The sequence below is a fragment of the Pieris brassicae genome, unplaced genomic scaffold (assembly GCF_905147105.1).
Source record: "Pieris brassicae unplaced genomic scaffold, ilPieBrab1.1, whole genome shotgun sequence".
In the NCBI taxonomy this organism is placed as follows: Eukaryota; Metazoa; Arthropoda; class Insecta; order Lepidoptera; family Pieridae; genus Pieris; species Pieris brassicae.
The window spans coordinates 56,254-73,843 of NW_025576218.1; the positions used below are offsets into that span (position 1 = coordinate 56,254).

Here is a 17,590-nt window from a genome sequence, read left to right on the forward strand (position 1 = left end):
ATATACTCTGACTCCTGACTGTTGCTTAACCCTCCCTTCAGAGCCAGTGTATGGTTCCTGGACGAGAGCAGCAAGTATGCCTCTGTTTTTGGCCTCAATCCTTAATTCGTTTTGGGCCAGTTCCTTTCGTTGGAGGTTTGCCTGGCACATTAAATGGATGTCTTGTTTGCCGTTGGTGCCCTTAGCAGTATGCTACCGTCGCTCTCGCCAGTGCCTCCCATCTCGCTCTCGTAGGGCAGTCGGTATCGAAAGCGTTGTGGTCCGCTTTGATATTTGACGTGGTACAGTTAACGCACATGGTGTCCTGTTTTGTATTTTTGACAGTCCATCTTTTTGTGTTCCTCCCCACAGTGTGCGCAGACCTCTTTGGTGTTTTCACAATATTTTCGCGTGTGACCATATCCTAGGCAGTTTGTGCATTGTATTAATGGTGACTGGTCGTGGACCACCACTCTCTGGAGTTCAACATGCACTCTTCCGGCCTCCACCATTCTTTTCCATATCATAGGGGACACTTGTAGTATAACGTTCTGCAGGTGAGGGTTTCTTGCTGTTCTGCGTCTTTTGACGGTTATTCTTTGTTCCTCCTCTTTGATCCCTGAGAACATTTGCTTGTTCTGCGCCCCTATAAGTTGGATTAAATCCTCGTCAGTGTGGATTTGCAGTACGCCCCTCAACATAACCAGCGGATCCTTATATTTTAAGGTTTCCACTGTTAGTGTTTTGTCCCTTAGCAATCTCTCGGTGAGCTCTTTTATTTGTTCTTCTTCTCGGCACCCCAATATCACTTTCTGATCTTTGGTTTTCCGGATAGTATCCAACCGAAGTCCAGTAGTTTTCGGGTCTACTGTCGAGCGTATCCTTTCGTAGATCTCCGAGTTCGTTTCTTGGCTGTTGGACTTTACTACTAGCTTGTGTGTTTTTGGCTTGTATGTGAGGGGGTGATTTGTGCGGTTCTGGTTGTTACTGGTGGTGAATGGTTGTTGCCTCTGCACTGTGTTGCTGTTTGATGCCACGACGTTAGCATACGTCCGCTCGATTCTTTCCTCGATATTTCGGTCTCTTTCGTCAGTTTTCTCAATTTGAGTTTCTAGGAGCATTTTAATTTCTTTTAGCTCTTGTTCTCCCATCTTTTCTTTAATTTCTTCGAGCTTCCTTGCGTTTTCCTCGACGTGACAGAGAATCTTCTGCCCTCTTTGATCTTCTAGGATGGCGTCTGGTTTTCTTTTATTTTGTTTTATATTATCTTGGAGTAGTTTGCTTATGTCTTCCAGCTTTTTAGTTTCTTTTTCCAGCCGCTTAAGGTGTTCGTCCATTTGATACATTTTGGCTTGCGGTGTGGTGTCTATGTTGTATGTTTTGTTTTTGTCTTTCTCCTTTTCTAGCCCCTCCTCGCTCCCCCGTTCCTTTTCCTTCCTCTTGTCCTTTCCTTCCTTTGTTTGCGAATCGGCCTCTTTGACTAGTTCGTAGAGTCTTTTTACTGCCGAGGTAACCGCTGCCTTTATTTCACCTTTGAGATTTCGGGCGGCGTCAAGCTGAAGGAGAGCGCTCTGCTGCACTGCTGCGGCTTCCGTAAGCCTGTTTTTATATGACTTTTGCTTTTTCAGCCCTTCTGCGCTCTGAGCTATAGCCGCTTCCAGCTCTCCGATGCTTTTTCTCACCGCTGGTATTAAGGTCGGAGTTTGTGGCTGTACAGGGGCCAGTACTTCTCTTTCCTCTCTTTCAATCGCTTGGGGTGTCGGGGTGGTGACCTTTGTTGGAGTACGTATACCGAGCATTTTTGTTATGTTTTATTTTACGTGTTAGTAGGCTGTAGTGTGTCAGTGTTATAATACAATTAATATAATATGTCTTGTATATTTACAAAAGCATATAGTTATAAGTTTGTCGATTTTGATTATATTTATAATTTCGATATATAGGTCTTAAAGCTATAGCCTACTCCCAAAAGGGTTTGCAGACTGTCACAAATGGCACCAGTTATATTGAGGGTCTATCCCCAATAGGGTGATAGCCGAGTCAGTACAATTTGCAATATTTAATAGGAAGGGTCTGTCCCCAAAAGGGGTGGCAGCCGTCAATTTGTCAAATTTTGTAAGTATTATATAACGATTCCCAATAGGGGAAAGTTATGTCGATAGTTTATTGCTTAACTTACTTAACTTGACTTAAAGCTAGTGTCTTTTCCCAAAAGGGGAAAAGGCAGTCGATAAAAATATTTTAATCACAGTCAGGTATATATAGGGCTTTAAGGATTTATTTCGTATCCTCGGGAGGGGCTGGTTCACTTTAGATAAATATTTCGCGCGCTGGATCGTCCGCTGATAGGTGTGTGTCTCCCTACTATTGAGGGGTTAGCATAGGCTAATTCTCCTCCTCGAGAGGAGTTAAAAGAGCCGTCACACTTTGTGTTTTTGTGTGTGTGTGTGTGTGTGTAGGTCGCGGTTGTGTGTGTGTAAACAGGTGCGGTGGTTATCAAATGAATCAACTTTTTGAATGGAGTCGATTGAGCCGTCGCACCTATGTAGTGTTTTGTGGTGGGTGATCAGGCGGACGTGTCCTTAGATGCGGTGCGTTTTTTATATGTATGTATTCCCCTAATTTGTCCAAACTCGCTAAGTATACGTATATTACGTATACAAGGCTGCTGTCAAAATTTGCGAAAAATGCACCGTTTTCGAGATATTTAGAGCCAAAGATTTTTAATATTTCTAAAGTTTTGGAATATTTTGATAAATTTTGAAAATTTCGAATTTAAAAATTTTGAATTTAGATCCTGGTAGGGGCGGACCAGGCGGACAAATGCAATATATTAATGTTTATTAATATATTGGTCTGGCCTTTAAAACGCGAAAAAACCAACCGTTCCCGAGTTATTCCCGATTTTTCAGTAGAAGTCTTCCCGGCGCCAAAACTCCGCGATGCCTTAACCTTTTTTCTTTCTTGAGGCGTCGTTTTGATGGGCTTGATGAGAGCTTTCCGGTGATATGTAGCTTGCTCGGCGGATCGAACGGGATCGGTGACCACGTGCCACGTGGTTTTTATTATTTTTGACTTTAAAAAATATAAATCCTGCTTGTAAAAAATTTTGCGACCCCTCAAACGGTGCAGAATGAAGAGCTGCACCTTTTAATGATTTTTGATTTAGGGGTTGTCGCTTTACTTTTTGTGTTATTATTTATTTTCTATTTTTTGTATAGGTTATATTTTTCTTTTTGCTGCCAAATTTTTTCCACTGAACCAATTTTCAAACTAATTGCATATTTGAATTGGGCTACATAATACGCTTCTGGTGATATGCAACATGTGTGGGGGAAAGTTCGTTTTCCCTGAGCACGTGCCACGTGCTTTTTCTATTTTCCTAAGTTTTCTCCCCTTTTTCCTCAGTCAAAAATTTTGACCCAGGTATCAAAAGATGCGTCTCGATGAGACGCGTATGATCGTATTTTTTAAAGTGGGGGTGTCCGATCTGGTTCCGACGCCGCACGCACTTTAATGTGAAATTTTTTACACTTTTAGTGTTTTTGCACTTTTTTATCACTTTTTTGAACTTTTTTCACGAAATCCTTGATATCACTAAATTCGCCGTCCCGAATTGCACAAGATGACGTATTGCACTTTTTGATATTCGACAAAAAACCTATTTATAGGATTTTTTGAGCCGGAGCGATACTATTTCGTGGCCGATTCTGACGACGGTTCGACTGCGACTGGTTAGGTTAGGTTAGGTTAGGTTAGGTTTTTTTTTTTTTTTTTTTAATTCCCTACTCAGCCTACTCCCCGGGCGAAGTTTATCCCCGGGCCGTGGAATGTCTAGCTAGATTAAAACACGTAGTAATTTATTTTTATTTCCAAAAACTATTTTAGTTACATTTTTGTTCCTTATCTATTTTGTACATTGCATACTTATATTCATCAATTATTTATATCTTTACATTTTTACTTTTTTATATAGGTGACGTGTGACAACCGCACGCTGTATCTGGACACGACGCCGAGTGGTGCGGGCATTTCCTTTGATAATCGGTTATTATCCATGGGAAAGCCCCGTCCCCCGGACGTCGCCTTCCGTCACATGTGCTGGCGTGTTACAGTCCCTGTTCCGTCTGCGGACACTTTGTATAATTCTATCACAAAGCTCCTCAAGGTGTGTCCGTAAGTCGTCGCGGGACACGAACTGTGGGAGCTGGTTTTCTACTAATGAGATTCCAGTCTTCTCCCCCACCTCGTGCCTCGCGACCCCAAACATTGGGCAGCTAAGCAGACAGTGCAAGGACGTTTCCGGCGTGGTGTTGTCACACGGACATGACGGGTCTCGCTTTAAATTAAATCTGTTTAGATAACTAGCAAAGGGGCCGTGGCCCGTCATGATGTGCACTAGGTTTCTGTTTGGTCTTCTTTGTCTAACGAATTTGTATGCTAATTTTATGTCCGGTAGAAATACCCTGGTCACCAACCCCTGCTCACTTTCCGCGTACCTTTGCTGCCACTTTTTGATTGTGTCTGCGCGAATGATCCTTTTAATATAGGATGTCGGACATCTTGCATACTCTGGTTTGGCCTTCAGATGGTTTGCTGCGTTTCTGGCTAGGTCGTCCGCTCTTTCATTCCCGGCGAGACCACAGTGAGCTTTTATCCAGTAAAGTTTTACTTTCTTGTTGCTTTCGTTTGCTCTTCTGAGGTTGCGCCTTATCTCCACGATAAGAGGGTGCCATGAATTTCCGCTGACTACCGCCTGTAGCACCGATCTGGAATCCGAGTAGATTGCACAAGTTTTGTCGTTTCCTATTTGCACGTCCTTTGTAGCCACTACCAAAGCAAGCGCCTCCGCTTGGAAGACGGTGCAGTAGGACGATAGCTTTAGTTTTTTCGACTTTATTTCGGCCCCGTTTTTCCAACAGGAAAAAGCGGCGCCGACATCTTTGTCACTCTTGCTGCCGTCCGTGAATATTTGCAGTTGTCCCTCAAAGCTCTTGGCCAGTTCGTCTTCATTTATGATTGATTCGAAGTTTAGTGGTGGCTCTTCGGCGGGGTGTTCCATCTTGCAGTATTCCTCTTTTCTTTCGACCTCTACGTCGTCCGGGAGGCCCTCCCAGTGGCCCCTTTTCGCCATGTATAGGGTGGCTACTTCTATTATCCGGAGGTCCAGTGGGAGGGTTCCGGAAAGCGCCAAAGCTGCATTAAGGGATACAGTTTTGTTTGCCTTGACTATCTTCTGGGTAAAGCCTCTTTGGACTGCGTTAAGTCTTTTGCGAACGCAGATTTTTTCGGCTGCCCTGGCCCATGCTGCTGCTGCGTATGTTATTATGGGCTCCACCACAGCTGTGTATATTGTGGCAACTATATCGGGATGTAGTCCCCAGGTTTGTTTAGCTGCCCTTGCCATCTGTTTATATAAATTGGCTGCCTTGATACAAATGTTTGACACATGTTCGCCGAAAGTGAGTTTCTCGTCTATAGTCAGGCCCAGGATTTTTATTTTGTTTGTAAGCCTGATGGCAACTCCGCCCACTGTCAGCCTTGGTGTGTCATATTTAAGCTTGTTTGTAATAATCATTGCCTGGGTCTTGCTTGGTCCAAATTTTAATTTGTTATTTTCGCCCCATTTGCTGGCTAGTTCTAACGCTTTGTTACCCTTTGTCTGGACTTCCTCTCCACTGTCACCCTCCACTATCACCAGCACGTCGTCAGCAAATGCCTGACAATATATATTGTTGTCGGACATTTGCTCCAGTATCGGGTCCAGTATGACGTTCCAGAGCAGGGGTCCGCTTATAGATCCTTGCACGCATCCCTTTGTGGTGATTCGTTCGACTTCTTCCCCAGCGTACCGAAGCTTAACTTTACGATCCTGGAGATAGTCGTCGTACACTTTTCTTAGATTAATGGGACATCTTTTTTCGGCAAGGCGCATGCGTATTTTGGGCCACCAGGCATTGTCGAAGGCGCCCTCTATGTCCAGCGAGATGATGAGTGTTATTTGTTTCCCTTTTAGGTTTTTGTGTACTCGATTCATGAGAGTATAGAGGGCGTCCTCGGTACTTCGCTGTGGGATGAAACCATACTGTCTCTTCGACAGCTATGGCACAAGGTGCCACTTAAGTCTTTCGACCAGCATCTTTTCGTAGATCTTTCCCATTACAGGGAGGAGGCCAATGGGTCTGTAAGATTTTGGTTCTGTGTATTTGGTTTTACCGGGTTTCCGTAGAATCACCACTGTCGCCTCCTTCCACGGTCTCGGAAAAGATCCAGTCTCCAGGGCTTTGTTTAGTATTGCTCGGAAGATTTCGGGTTGGCTTGTGATGGCTCTTTGGCAAATATCTGCTGTGAGACCGTCCCCGCCCGGTGCCTTTTTAGGGTTGAAGCTGTTTACTGCTCTTTTTAATTCGAAGAGTGTAAACGGTGGGTCATGAATATCATTATTGCTCGACCCGTCGTTAACTCTCTCCGCGTCTGCTCGTAAACGTCTCTGTTCTTCTGTGTCCTCTCTTGGTTCGTCCGGGGGGTAGAATATCTCGGCGAGAAGCGTGGCAGATTCTTTGGGGTCGTGGTGTTTGTCATTTACAACGAGAGGGATATCCTCTGCTCTTCTTGTTGTTTGGTTTAACACTCTGTAAATCCCCTGCCACATTCCCTCTCTTTCCTGCTTTGTACAGAATTTGCGCCAGCTCTCCGTCCTCGCTTCCATGGCCATTTTTTCATACTCCTCTTTTTCCTTTAGGTATTCTTGTACAACTTTGTCCCTACGAGCTTGTGCCGCGCATCTTATGCGTCTTTTCTTCGTTCTGACCATTTTCCTTCTTTTTTCCAGCTCCTCATTCCACCAAGGTAGTGTATTGGAGGATCTCTTCTTTATCTCTGGAACGGCTTCTTTTGTGGCTACGATCGCTGCTTCAGAGTATTTTGCTACCATTTCCTCTAGCTGTTTCTTGTTGCTTATCTTGTTGATTTCTCCTATGTTTATTTTGGCTTCCTCCAGGAGCTCAGTCAGTCGCCGTTCAAAGAGGAACCAGTTTGCTTTTCTAGTATTGTATTTTCTAGTGGTTCTTTCTATTGTCCTTCCTTTCGATCTTTCGAGCATTACCTTGAACGTGATTGCGTTATGGTCGGAGCTCACCAATCCTTCCTCCACCCTCCAGTCGTCTATTACCGCTAATAGGTCCGTGGTGCATGCGGTGATGTCCACGTGGCTTTTGAACATTTTCCCACCCCTCACAGTGTCGTAAGTTAGTATGTTACTGTTGTTTAGTATTTCAAAGTTCATACTGTGGAGGGTTTCTGCTATGAGGTCGCCTCTGTGGTCGACTATGGGGCTGCACCACCACGGACTTTTTGCATTGACGTCACCGGCCAGAAGTACACTCTTTTTAATCTTGCTGCATATTTTCTGTATCTGGTCTATGTGAGGCTGGACATCTTTGGGTTCTGGCTCAAGATAGAGGGATACCAGGGTGATCTCCCATGCCTCCGTGCGTAGCATCACTACTACCACGTTTGGCGATGTCAATTCCAGAAATTGGATTACCTCAATGTTCTCGTCAAAGACGAAAATCGCAGCCTTTGTCACGGTGGCTCCTGCTTGCTCGTGTTGATATACTCTGACTCCTGACTGTTGCTTAACCCTCCCTTCAGAGCCAGTGTATGGTTCCTGGACGAGAGCAGCAAGTATGCCTCTGTTTTTGGCCTCAATCCTTAATTCGTTTTGGGCCAGTTCCTTTCGTTGGAGGTTTGCCTGGCACATTAAATAGATGTCTTGTTTGCCGTTGGTGCCCTTAGCAGTATGCTACCGTCGCTCTCGCCAGTGCCTCCCATCTCGCTCTCGTAGGACAGTCGGTATCGAAAGCGTTGTGGTCCGCTTTGATATTTGACATGGTACAGTTAACGCACATGGGGGGGTGTCCTGTTTTGTGTTTTTGACAGTCCATCTTTTTGTGTTCCTCCCCACAGTGTGCGCAGACCTCTTTGGTGTTTTCACAATATTTTCGCGTGTGACCATATCCTAGGCAGTTTGTGCATTGTATTAATGGTGACTGGTCGTGGACCACCACTCTCTGGAGTTCAACATGCACTCTTCCGGCCTCCACCATTCTTTTCCATATCATAGGGGACACTTGTAGTATAACGTTCTGCAGGTGAGGGTTTCTTGCTGTTCTGCGTCTTTTGACGGTTATTCTTTGTTCCTCCTCTTTGATCCCTGAGAACATTTGCTTATTCTGCGCCCCTATAAGTTGGATTAAATCCTCGTCAGTGTGGATTTGCAGAACGCCCCTCAACATAACCAGCGGATCCTTATATTTTAGGGTTTCCACTGTTAGTGTTTTGTCCCTTAGCAATCTCTCGGTGAGCTCTTTTATTTGTTCTTCTTCTCGGCACCCCACTATCACTTTCTGATCTTTGGTTTTCCGGATAGTATCCAACCGAAGTCCAGTAGTTTTCGGGTCTACTGTCGAGCGTATCCTTTCGTAGATCTCCGAGTTCGTTTCTTGGCTGTTGGACTTTACTACTAGCTTGTGTGTTTTTGGCTTGTATGTGAGGGGGTGATTTGTGCGGTTCTGGTTGTTACTGGTGGTGAATGGTTGTTGCCTTTGCACTGTGTTGCTGTTTGATGCCACGACGTTAGCATACGTCCGCTCGATTCTTTCCTCGATATTTCGGTCTCTTTCATCAGTTTTCTCAATTTGGGTTTCTAGGAGCATTTTAATTTCTTTTAACTCTTGTTCTCCCATCTTTTCTTTAATTTCTTCGAGCTTCCTTGCGTTTTCCTCGACGTGACAAAGAATCTTCTGCCCTCTTTGATCTTCTAGGATGGCGTCTGGTTTTCTTTTATTTTGTTTTATATTATCCTGGAGTAGTTTGCTTATATCTTCCAGCTTTTTAGTTTCTTTTTCCAGCCGCTTAAGGTGTTCGTCCATTTGATACATTTTGGCTTGCGGTGTGGTGTCTATGTTGTATGTTTTGTTTTTGTCTTTCTCCTTTTCTAGCGCCTCCTCGCTCCCCCTTTCCTTTTCCTTCCTCTTATCCTTTCCTTCCTTTGTTTGCGAATCGGCCTCTTTGACTAGTTCGTAGAGTCTTTTTACTGCCGAGGTAACCGCTGCCTTTATTTCGCCTTTGAGATTTCGGGCGGCGTCAAGCTGAAGGAGAGCGCTCTGCTGCACTGCAGCGGCTTCAGTAAGTCTGTTTTTATATTGCTTTTGCTTTTTCAGCCCTTCTGCGCTCTGAGCTATAGCCGCTTCCAGCTCTCCGATGCTTTTTCTCACCGCTGGTGTTAAGGTAGGAGTTTGTGGCTGTACAGGGGCCAGTCCTTCTCTTTCCTCTCTTTCAATCGCTTGGGGTGTCGGGGTGGTGACCTTTGTTGGAGTACGTATACCGAACATTTTTGTTATGTTTTATTTTACGTGTTTGTAGGCTGTAGTGTGTCAGTGTTATAATACAATTAATATAATATGTTTTGTATATTTACAAAAGCATGTAGTTATAATTTTGTCGATTTTGATAATATTTATAATTTCAATATATAGGTCTTAAAGCTATGGCCTACTCCCAAAAGGGTTTGCAGACTGTCACAAATGGCACCAGTTATATTAAGGGTCTATCCCCAATAGGGTGATAGCCGAGTCAGTAAATAAAGAAGAATAGTTTTTAAAACAGTTTTTAAAATACTATATAAAACTTACCCTAAGGTCTACTCCCAAAAGGGGTAGTAGCCGAGTCAGTAAATTGTTTTAAAATTTTCAGTACAGTAATTTCAATTTAATAAATAGCATTTGTCAAAAACAGGATTACAATTCTTTAAAACAATTATTATATACTTAATATTAAGGTCTGTCCCCAAAAGGGTGGCAGCCGTCGGTTTGTCAACTTTTTTAAACTTAAACTAAGGTCTGTCCCCAATAGGGTGGCAGCCGTCAACTTCTGCTAGTTTCGTCGGTTTATCACAGATTTAAAAAAATTTCCGACTCTATGTAGAGCCGTCTCTACCACCCAGGCCAATCAGGCTGCTTGAGCCCTTTTGTTTGATGTATATCTTTTGTAAATCGGATTAGTAGTTTTTGAGATATAACGCTTTTAAGTTATTCAAGATGGCGTACAAAATGGCCGCCAATCCGAGTTTCTGTAATAACTTTGCCAATTTTTATCGGAGGAGGTCGCGGTTTTCACTGTTGTGATGAGCGCCCCTCACCCGACCTGATTGGTAGTGGTAAAAAACCGGGTTGGTAGAGTCGACTCTACTTTTTTACAATTTTTAGATATTTATTTAGCGGAGCGAAGTCAGGCCTTCCGAGGGTCGAGAGTCCCGTGAAGATCGGGCAACCCGTTCCGGAGATATGCGATTTTAACTCCCACCAGGGGGGGAGTTTTTTATGTATTTATATAGAATTTGATAATAGGAGCAAGGCTTACGTATATACGTATACAAGTCTGCTATCAAAAATCCCGAAAAATGCACCGTTTTTGAGTTACGGGCTGTTAAAGTTTTACCGATTTTGAAAAATTTTGTAAATTTTCGTTATTTTTGCAAATTTTTGATTTTTGAATTTTAAAAACTTTTATAATATAAAGCTAAGCCCCGCAACCAAGACTAGTATATGGATACATATCCATATACTGGGGTGACGTTAAAAAACCCCTATCTCCTACCGTTCCCGAGTTATTCCCTGTTTTTTGTACTGAGTCTTCCCGTCGCCTTTTCTCCGGAACCGCTGAGTCGATTTTTGTTTTCGAAGCGTTGTTCGGTAGAACTCGACGAGAGCTTCTTTTTAGTGTGTCGCACGTTGATGATTTAGCTCGGGAACACCGACCACGTGCCACGTGGTTTTTAGGTTTTTCCCCTTTTTCTTTTTTGTTCCTGGTCGGAAAATTCACCTCGACCCCTTGTTAAACGCAACTTTTTGAGCTCTATCTATTGGTGATTTTTATTGTTGGGGTCACCGCTTTAGTTTTAAAGTTATGGTATAAAACACTTAGTTTCTGTTAGGTTATGTTGGTTATTTCCCTTTAAAAATTTTCCCCCAAGTCCGATTTTTTCGTGCTATACGTCAATCTTCTAGACTTTTTAAGACACGTCGTTTGACATATAGCACCAGTGGGGGACGGCTCTATTTCACCTTCTGGTGGTCACGCCCCTTTTTTGTTTTTTAGAAATTTTTTCCAAACCTTTAAGCCAAAAAATCCGAGTGAGGCATCAATCGAAGCAGCTTTCAGAGGCGCATCAAACGGTGCACAAAAATTGTCGGGTCACCGATCTGGTTTGCGCGTCGCACTCACTTTTGTCACCAAATTCTTTCAATTTTTAGGTTTTTTGCACTTTTTTGTCACTTTTTTAAATTTTTTGTTACAAAAACTTTACATTATAAGATTCGTCGTCAGAAGACGCACAAAATGATGTGTAACACTGTTTAATTGGAAACAAAAAACCTATTTTTAGGATTTTTAGACCCGGAGCACTACTGATTTCTGACCAACTCGGACGGCGGTTCAACTGGTTAGGTTAGGTTAGGTTAGGTTAGGTTAGGTTAGGTTAGGTTAGGTTAGGTTAGGTTAGGTTAGGTTAGGTTAGGTTAGGTTAGGTTAGGTTAGGTTAGGTTTTTTTTTTTTTTTTTTTTTTTTTTATAACACCTAATAGGCCTACCTTCCCCGGCTACTTTATCGCCGGGGGCGTTGTCTAAGCTAAACTTCCCTCTTTTCTGTCATTCATCCTCACAATAATTTACACACAACTCAATTTTTATTAGGATTTAAATACAGATTTTCACAGACTTTGCTTAACCTACTTATATCTAATTTCTTACTCTCTAATGTCTTGCAGTCCTTTCTATGGCGAGACGTGGCCCGCGAGGCGGGCGGATTTAACTTGTCCGTGAGTATTCTCATAATACCCATTAGCAAGTGGGCGCCGGCCGCCTCGCGGTCCCCGCCCTGGCTTTACTTTTATTGAACCTGACTGTTCGTCTAGTAATTTTTTGGCAAAAAGCCTCCAGGTGCGTCCTGTGACAAGCTAGCATGTCGGGCAGTCCCTGGAGACTAAGCGACATGCCAGTCATTTGTTCCAGGTCGCACCTGGAGGAGGCAAAAATCGGGCACTCCGTTAGTAGGTGAGGGATGGTTTGTTCCACCCCTCTATCGCATTCGCATTCTGGCGATTCTTTCAGTTTGAAACGACACAGGTACCCAGCAAAGGGCCCATGGCCTGTGAGTACCTGTGTCATTTCAGGACTGAATCTTCTTTCTCTTATATTTTTGTGTGCCTCAGTGATGTTGCTGAAGAACAGTTTCGTTGTTCCTCCATTTACTCCCTCTCTGTACCGCCGGTCCCACTCTTCTAGCGTCTTCCTTCTCACTTCCTTCTTGATGTGCGATAGGGGGTACTCCACGTGGACTGCTTTGACCTTTGAGGTATCCGCCGCGGCCCTCGCGAGTTCGTCCGCCCTCTCATTCCCCTCTGTGCCGACGTGCGCCTTCACCCAGTGGAGTTTTATGTTTTGGCCGTTTCTTCGGCTCTCCACTAGGTGTCGGCGGATCTCGACGACTCGGGGATTTCGAGAGCGTCCGCCCGCGATGGCCTCGAGCGAGGACCTCGAGTCGCTGCAGATGTTCACGTTAGTACCCCCCATCGCCGCCTCCCCTATTGCACCAACGAGAGCTGCCAGCTCTGCTTGATAGACGGTGCAGTAGGGGGCCATCTTGATCTTCTTCCACTTTGTCTCTTTGCCGTTCTCCCATTTTGTCCAGGCGGCTCCCACTCCTCGCTCCGTCTTGCTTCCGTCCGTATATATAGATATGGTTGTGTCGTCGTTTTGTAATTGGCCGGGGTCATTGGTGATGGCGAAGCTTATCTCCGGTTTTTCCGCGGGATAGGGTTCTTCTATTGCAGGTACGGCTCGCTCAATCCGGTCTCCTTCGCGTAAGAACGGAGACGACCCCCTCCTGGCCTCAAACATTGCGGCGGCTTCTTCCACCCTGAGGTCGAGGGGCAGTATCCCCGCCAATAGCGTCGCGGAATTTAGCGATGCCGTCCTATATGTCTTTGCAATTTTTTGTGCAAATGCCCTCTGCACCGTCTCCAGCTTTTTCCTTGTGCACAGTTTCTTAACTGTCGGTGCCCAGGCTGCCGACGCGTATGTAATTATCGGCTCTATGACGGCTTGGTATACCTGGTGTACCATGTCTCCCGTCATTCCCCATTCCAGCTTCGCCATTCTTGCTACTTTTTTATGTATATCTGCCGCTTTCCTCGTGACATTTTGCACGTGCTTGTTAAACGTTAGCCCTTCGTCTATAGTCAATCCCAATAGTTTAATTTCCTTCTCTATGACAATATTCTGTCCATTCATTCTAATTTTTGGGGTATCGAACTTCAACCTTCGCGTCAGGACCATTGCTTTGGTTTTTTGTGGCGCGAAGTTGAGCTTATTCTCGATACCCCACTTCCTCACATACTCGAGGGCAACGTTTGCTCGGTTCTCGATGGAGTGCGTGTCCGTTCCGCTGAACATCAGCACCACATCGTCTGCGAAAGCCTGTGCGTATGTCCCATCTTCTTCTAATTCGACCAGTAGTGGGTCGAGCAAGATGTTCCAGAAAGTGGGGCCGCTAATCGAGCCTTGGATGCATCCCTTTTCCGGTTGCCTCACATGCTCTCTGTTTGCGTAGCGGACCACCACTCTCCTGCCTTTGAAGTAGTCTTCCACTACCAGCCTTAGTTGCTTGGGACAGTCTTTCTTCGCCAGTTGGTACTTGATCGCTGGCCACCAAGCGTTGTCGAAAGCCCCCTCGATATCCAGCGACACCATCAACACTATTTCTTTGTTTTTTATGTGGCTCCTCGCTTTGGTCAAGATATCGAAGAGGGCATCTTCCGTGCTTTTTCCCGGCATAAAGCCATACTGCCTCCTGCTCATCCTGGGGAGTAGGCTGTGTCTGATTCTGTTTATCATCACCTTTTCTAGTATCTTCCCCATGACTGGCAGGAGGCCTATTGGACGGTATGACTTGGCGGCCGCGTAGTCCTCCTTTCCTGGCTTCCTCAGTACCACTATCGTGCATTCCTTCCATAGATCAGGGAAGCATCCCACTTCGAGGCATTTATTGAAGATGGCCAGGGGAACCTCCGGGTTCGCCGTGATAGCTGCGCAGCAGATATCGGCGGTGAGTCCGTCAGCCCCCGGGGCCTTCCTCGGGTTGAAGCTTCGAGCAGTGCCGATGAGCTCCGCCATTGTGATTGGCACTTCATCAGCACTACTTTCCCGCAGGCTGCTGGTCATTTCCTCGACTATTTTTCTTGTTAATCGATGGATATCATTATCCATCTCATAATTGTCTGGCGGGAAGAATTTTTGGGCCAGCAGCTGCACGGATTGTTCTGAATTCAACGAAATGCCCTTCTCTATCAGCGTGGTGTCCTCCCTGATCCCTTCCGCCTTCCTTATTATTTTATATATCCTGTCCCATAAGCTTTCCCCTTCTCGCTTCGTGCAAAGTTTTTTCCACCCTTCCTTCTGGGCCCTCTCGATCTCCTCTTCATATGTCTTTTTCGCCTCCAGGTAGGCGGTTATTACGCACTCTCTCCTCCTGGGAGCTGCGTATGAGATCCTTTTCTTTTTCCTTGTCATATCTTTCTTAAGGGCCTCTATTTCCTTGTTCCACCAGGGTGGTTCGAAGCGTTTCCTTTTTTGTTTATATTTGGGGATATGTTTTTCAGCGGCTTTTATAATTGATTTCATGTAGCTCATTACTAAGTTGTTGACCCCGGCTTTTGTGTTCTGTCCTTGAATGGTTTCTGTGCTTATGCCATGTCCCCTTACATTGTTCTTGAATTCCTCCCAGTCTGCTTTTTTCGTATTGTATTTGCGGGTCGTTTTTGGTAGTGTGTGCGTTTGGGGTTTTTGAAGGGCTGTATTCACAAAAATTGTGTTGTGGTCTGAACTGGTAATCGAAGTATCAACCCACCATCTTGTTACCTTGCTGAGGAGAGCCGTTGTGCATACGGTGATATCGACTGCACTCGTGTATCTACGGCCCCCTCGCACGGTGTCGAAGGTGGGTGTGTTGCCACAATTTAGGATGCTCAGCCCTTCCTCATCAAGGAACCCTCGTAATTCCTTTCCTCGTGCGTCTTCGTTTCGGCTCCCCCACCACTCACTCCATGCGTTCACGTCCCCTCCAATTAGCACCATCTTGGTTTTTAGCTTTTTCGTGACGCTTCCTAGTTGTTCGAGGTATGGTTCGATGGGTTCATCGCCTTCAAAGTACACAGAAATTACCCCTATTTCCCACTGGTCCGTTCTCAGGACGGCAGCCACTATGTTTTCCGTGATTAGTGTCTTGTCTTGTATGACTTCGATGTGTTCGTCGAAAACAAGTATCGCCGCCTTCACCGGTTTCTTTTCTGTGGGTACGCACTGCACTACTCTGTACACAGGGCTTTCTGCCATCTGTTTACTGGCCCCTGTGTACGGTTCTTGGAGTAGTGCTATCTTTACGTTTCTACCGCCCGCTTCTTTTACAAACTCCTGGATTGCGATTCTCTTTTTTCTTAGGTTCGCTTGTGCCAGGAGAAAGCCGGTATTTTCATTTGTGCCCTCGGCTTTTTAGCAATACGCGTAACTTTGCCTTGCCGCTTTGTCCCATCCCTGCCGGGTTGGACAGCTCTGGCTGAAGGCTCCGTGCTCCGCGTTTTTGCCTTTTACTGTTTTACAATTAACGCAGCTGGGAGGCTTCCCCTCCTTGTGCATCTGGCAATCAGCCCTCATGTGGGCTCCTCCGCAGTGACTGCACACCTCTGTCTCATTCTTACAGTGTCGACGGGTGTGTCCATATCCCAGACACATTGTACACTGGACCAGAGGGGATTGGTCCTCTACCCAGACCCTCTGCAGGTCCACGTGTATCCTGCCAGCTGTTGTCAGTGATTGCCATAATTAAGGCGTGACCTGCAGGACCACGTGGCTCTCCAGAGGGTTTCTAGCTTTCTTTCGATATTTTTCCGTGATTTCTAAGTCCCGTTCCTCCAGGTGCGCAGTCACGTTTTTATTCTGGTTTTTTATGGCCCGGGAGATATCCTCTATCGAGTTGCAGGACAGGAGATTTTTCACTCTTACTAAGGGTTTTTTGTTTTGTGTGTCCTTCACTGTCATTTGTTCCCCTAGTTTTTCTTTTAGTTTGTTCCTTTCTTCCTCCGTCCTGCAGCCCATTATCACCTTCCCATCTCTGGCTCTCCTTATGTTTTCCACCTGCCAGCCTTCGTCCTTTGCATTCAGCAGGTGCCGGATGTTTTGCATTGTTTCCTCTGCCGTGTCGGTCGCACTCTTTGGCGCCACAACGACAGAGTGCAGCGTTCGTCTTGGTTTTTGTCGTCCCGGGCCGTCTTTTCCGTGTTGATCCTGACCGAGATTTTCTTTGGTCGCTTCTGCATACGACTTCATTTTGCTTTCCAGTTTGTTTTGCCTTTCTATTTCCTTCTTTTCTTTTTGTTCGAACTCTTTTCTAATCTCGGACAGGATGCTTTCGTTGTTTTTCATTGCCAGATGCTCCATATGGTTAGGTTAGGTTAGGTTTTTTTTTTTTTTTTTTTTTTTTTTTTTTTTTTTTTTTTTTTTTTTTTCCTACTCAGCCTACTCCCCGGGCGAAGTTTATCCCCGGGCCGTGGAATGTCTAGCTAGATTAAAAACACGTAGTAATTTATTTTTATTTCCAAAAACTATTTTAGTTACATTTTTGTTCCTTATCTATTTTGTACATTGCATACTTATATTCATCAATTATTTATATCTTTACATTTTTACTTTTTTTATATAGGTGACGTGTGACAACCGCACGCTGTATCTGGACACGACGCCGAGTGGTGCGGGCATTTCCTTTGATAATCGGTTATTATCCATGGGAAAGCCCCGTCCCCCGGACGTCGCCTTCCGTCACATGTGCTGGCGTGTTACAGTCCCTGTTCCGTCTGCGGACACTTTGTATAATTCTATCACAAAGCTCCTCAAGGTGTGTCCGTAAGTCGTCGCGGGACACGAACTGTGGGAGCTGGTTTTCTACTAATGAGATTCCAGTCTTCTCCCCCACCTCGTGCCTCGCGACCCCAAACATTGGGCAGCTAAGCAGACAGTGCAAGGACGTTTCCGGCGTGGTGGTTAGGTTAGGTTAGGTTAGGTTAGGTTAGGTTAGGTTAGGTTAGGTTAGGTTAGGTTAGGTTAGGTTAGGTTAGGTTAGGTTAGGTTAGGTTAGGTTAGGTTAGGTTAGGTTAGGTTAGGTTAGGTTAGGTTAGGTTAGGTTTAGGTTAGGTTAGGTTAGGTTAGGTTAGGTTAGGTTAGGTTAGGTTAGGTTAGGTTAGGTTAGGTTAGGTTAGGTTAGGTTAGGTTAGGTTAGGTTAGGTTAGGTTAGGTTAGGTTAGGTTAGGTTAGGTTAGGTTAGGTTTAGGTTAGGTTAGGTTAGGTTAGGTTAGTTAGGTTAGGTTAGGTTAGGTAGTTAGGTTAGGTTAGGTTAGGTTAGGTTAGGTTAGGTTAGGTTAGGTTAGGTTAGGTTAGGTTAGGTTAGGTTAGTTAGGTTTTTTTTTTTTTTTTTTTTTTTTTTTTTTTTTTTTTTTTTTTTT

General features: G+C 44.9%; 1 protein-coding gene across 1 annotated transcript; it reads right to left on the bottom strand.

The window, feature by feature from the left end:
- Positions 1-967: 967 nt before the first annotated feature.
- LOC123719814 (myosin-7-like) lies at positions 968-8,921 on the bottom strand (the record flags this gene model as incomplete). Its single annotated transcript, XM_045676220.1, has 2 exons — positions 8,626-8,921; positions 968-1,578 (listed from the first exon to the last, which is right to left on the bottom strand). Coding segments are annotated over exons 1-2 (907 nt in total), but the record flags the coding sequence as incomplete, so codon positions are not given.
- Positions 8,922-17,590: the final 8,669 nt, after the last annotated feature.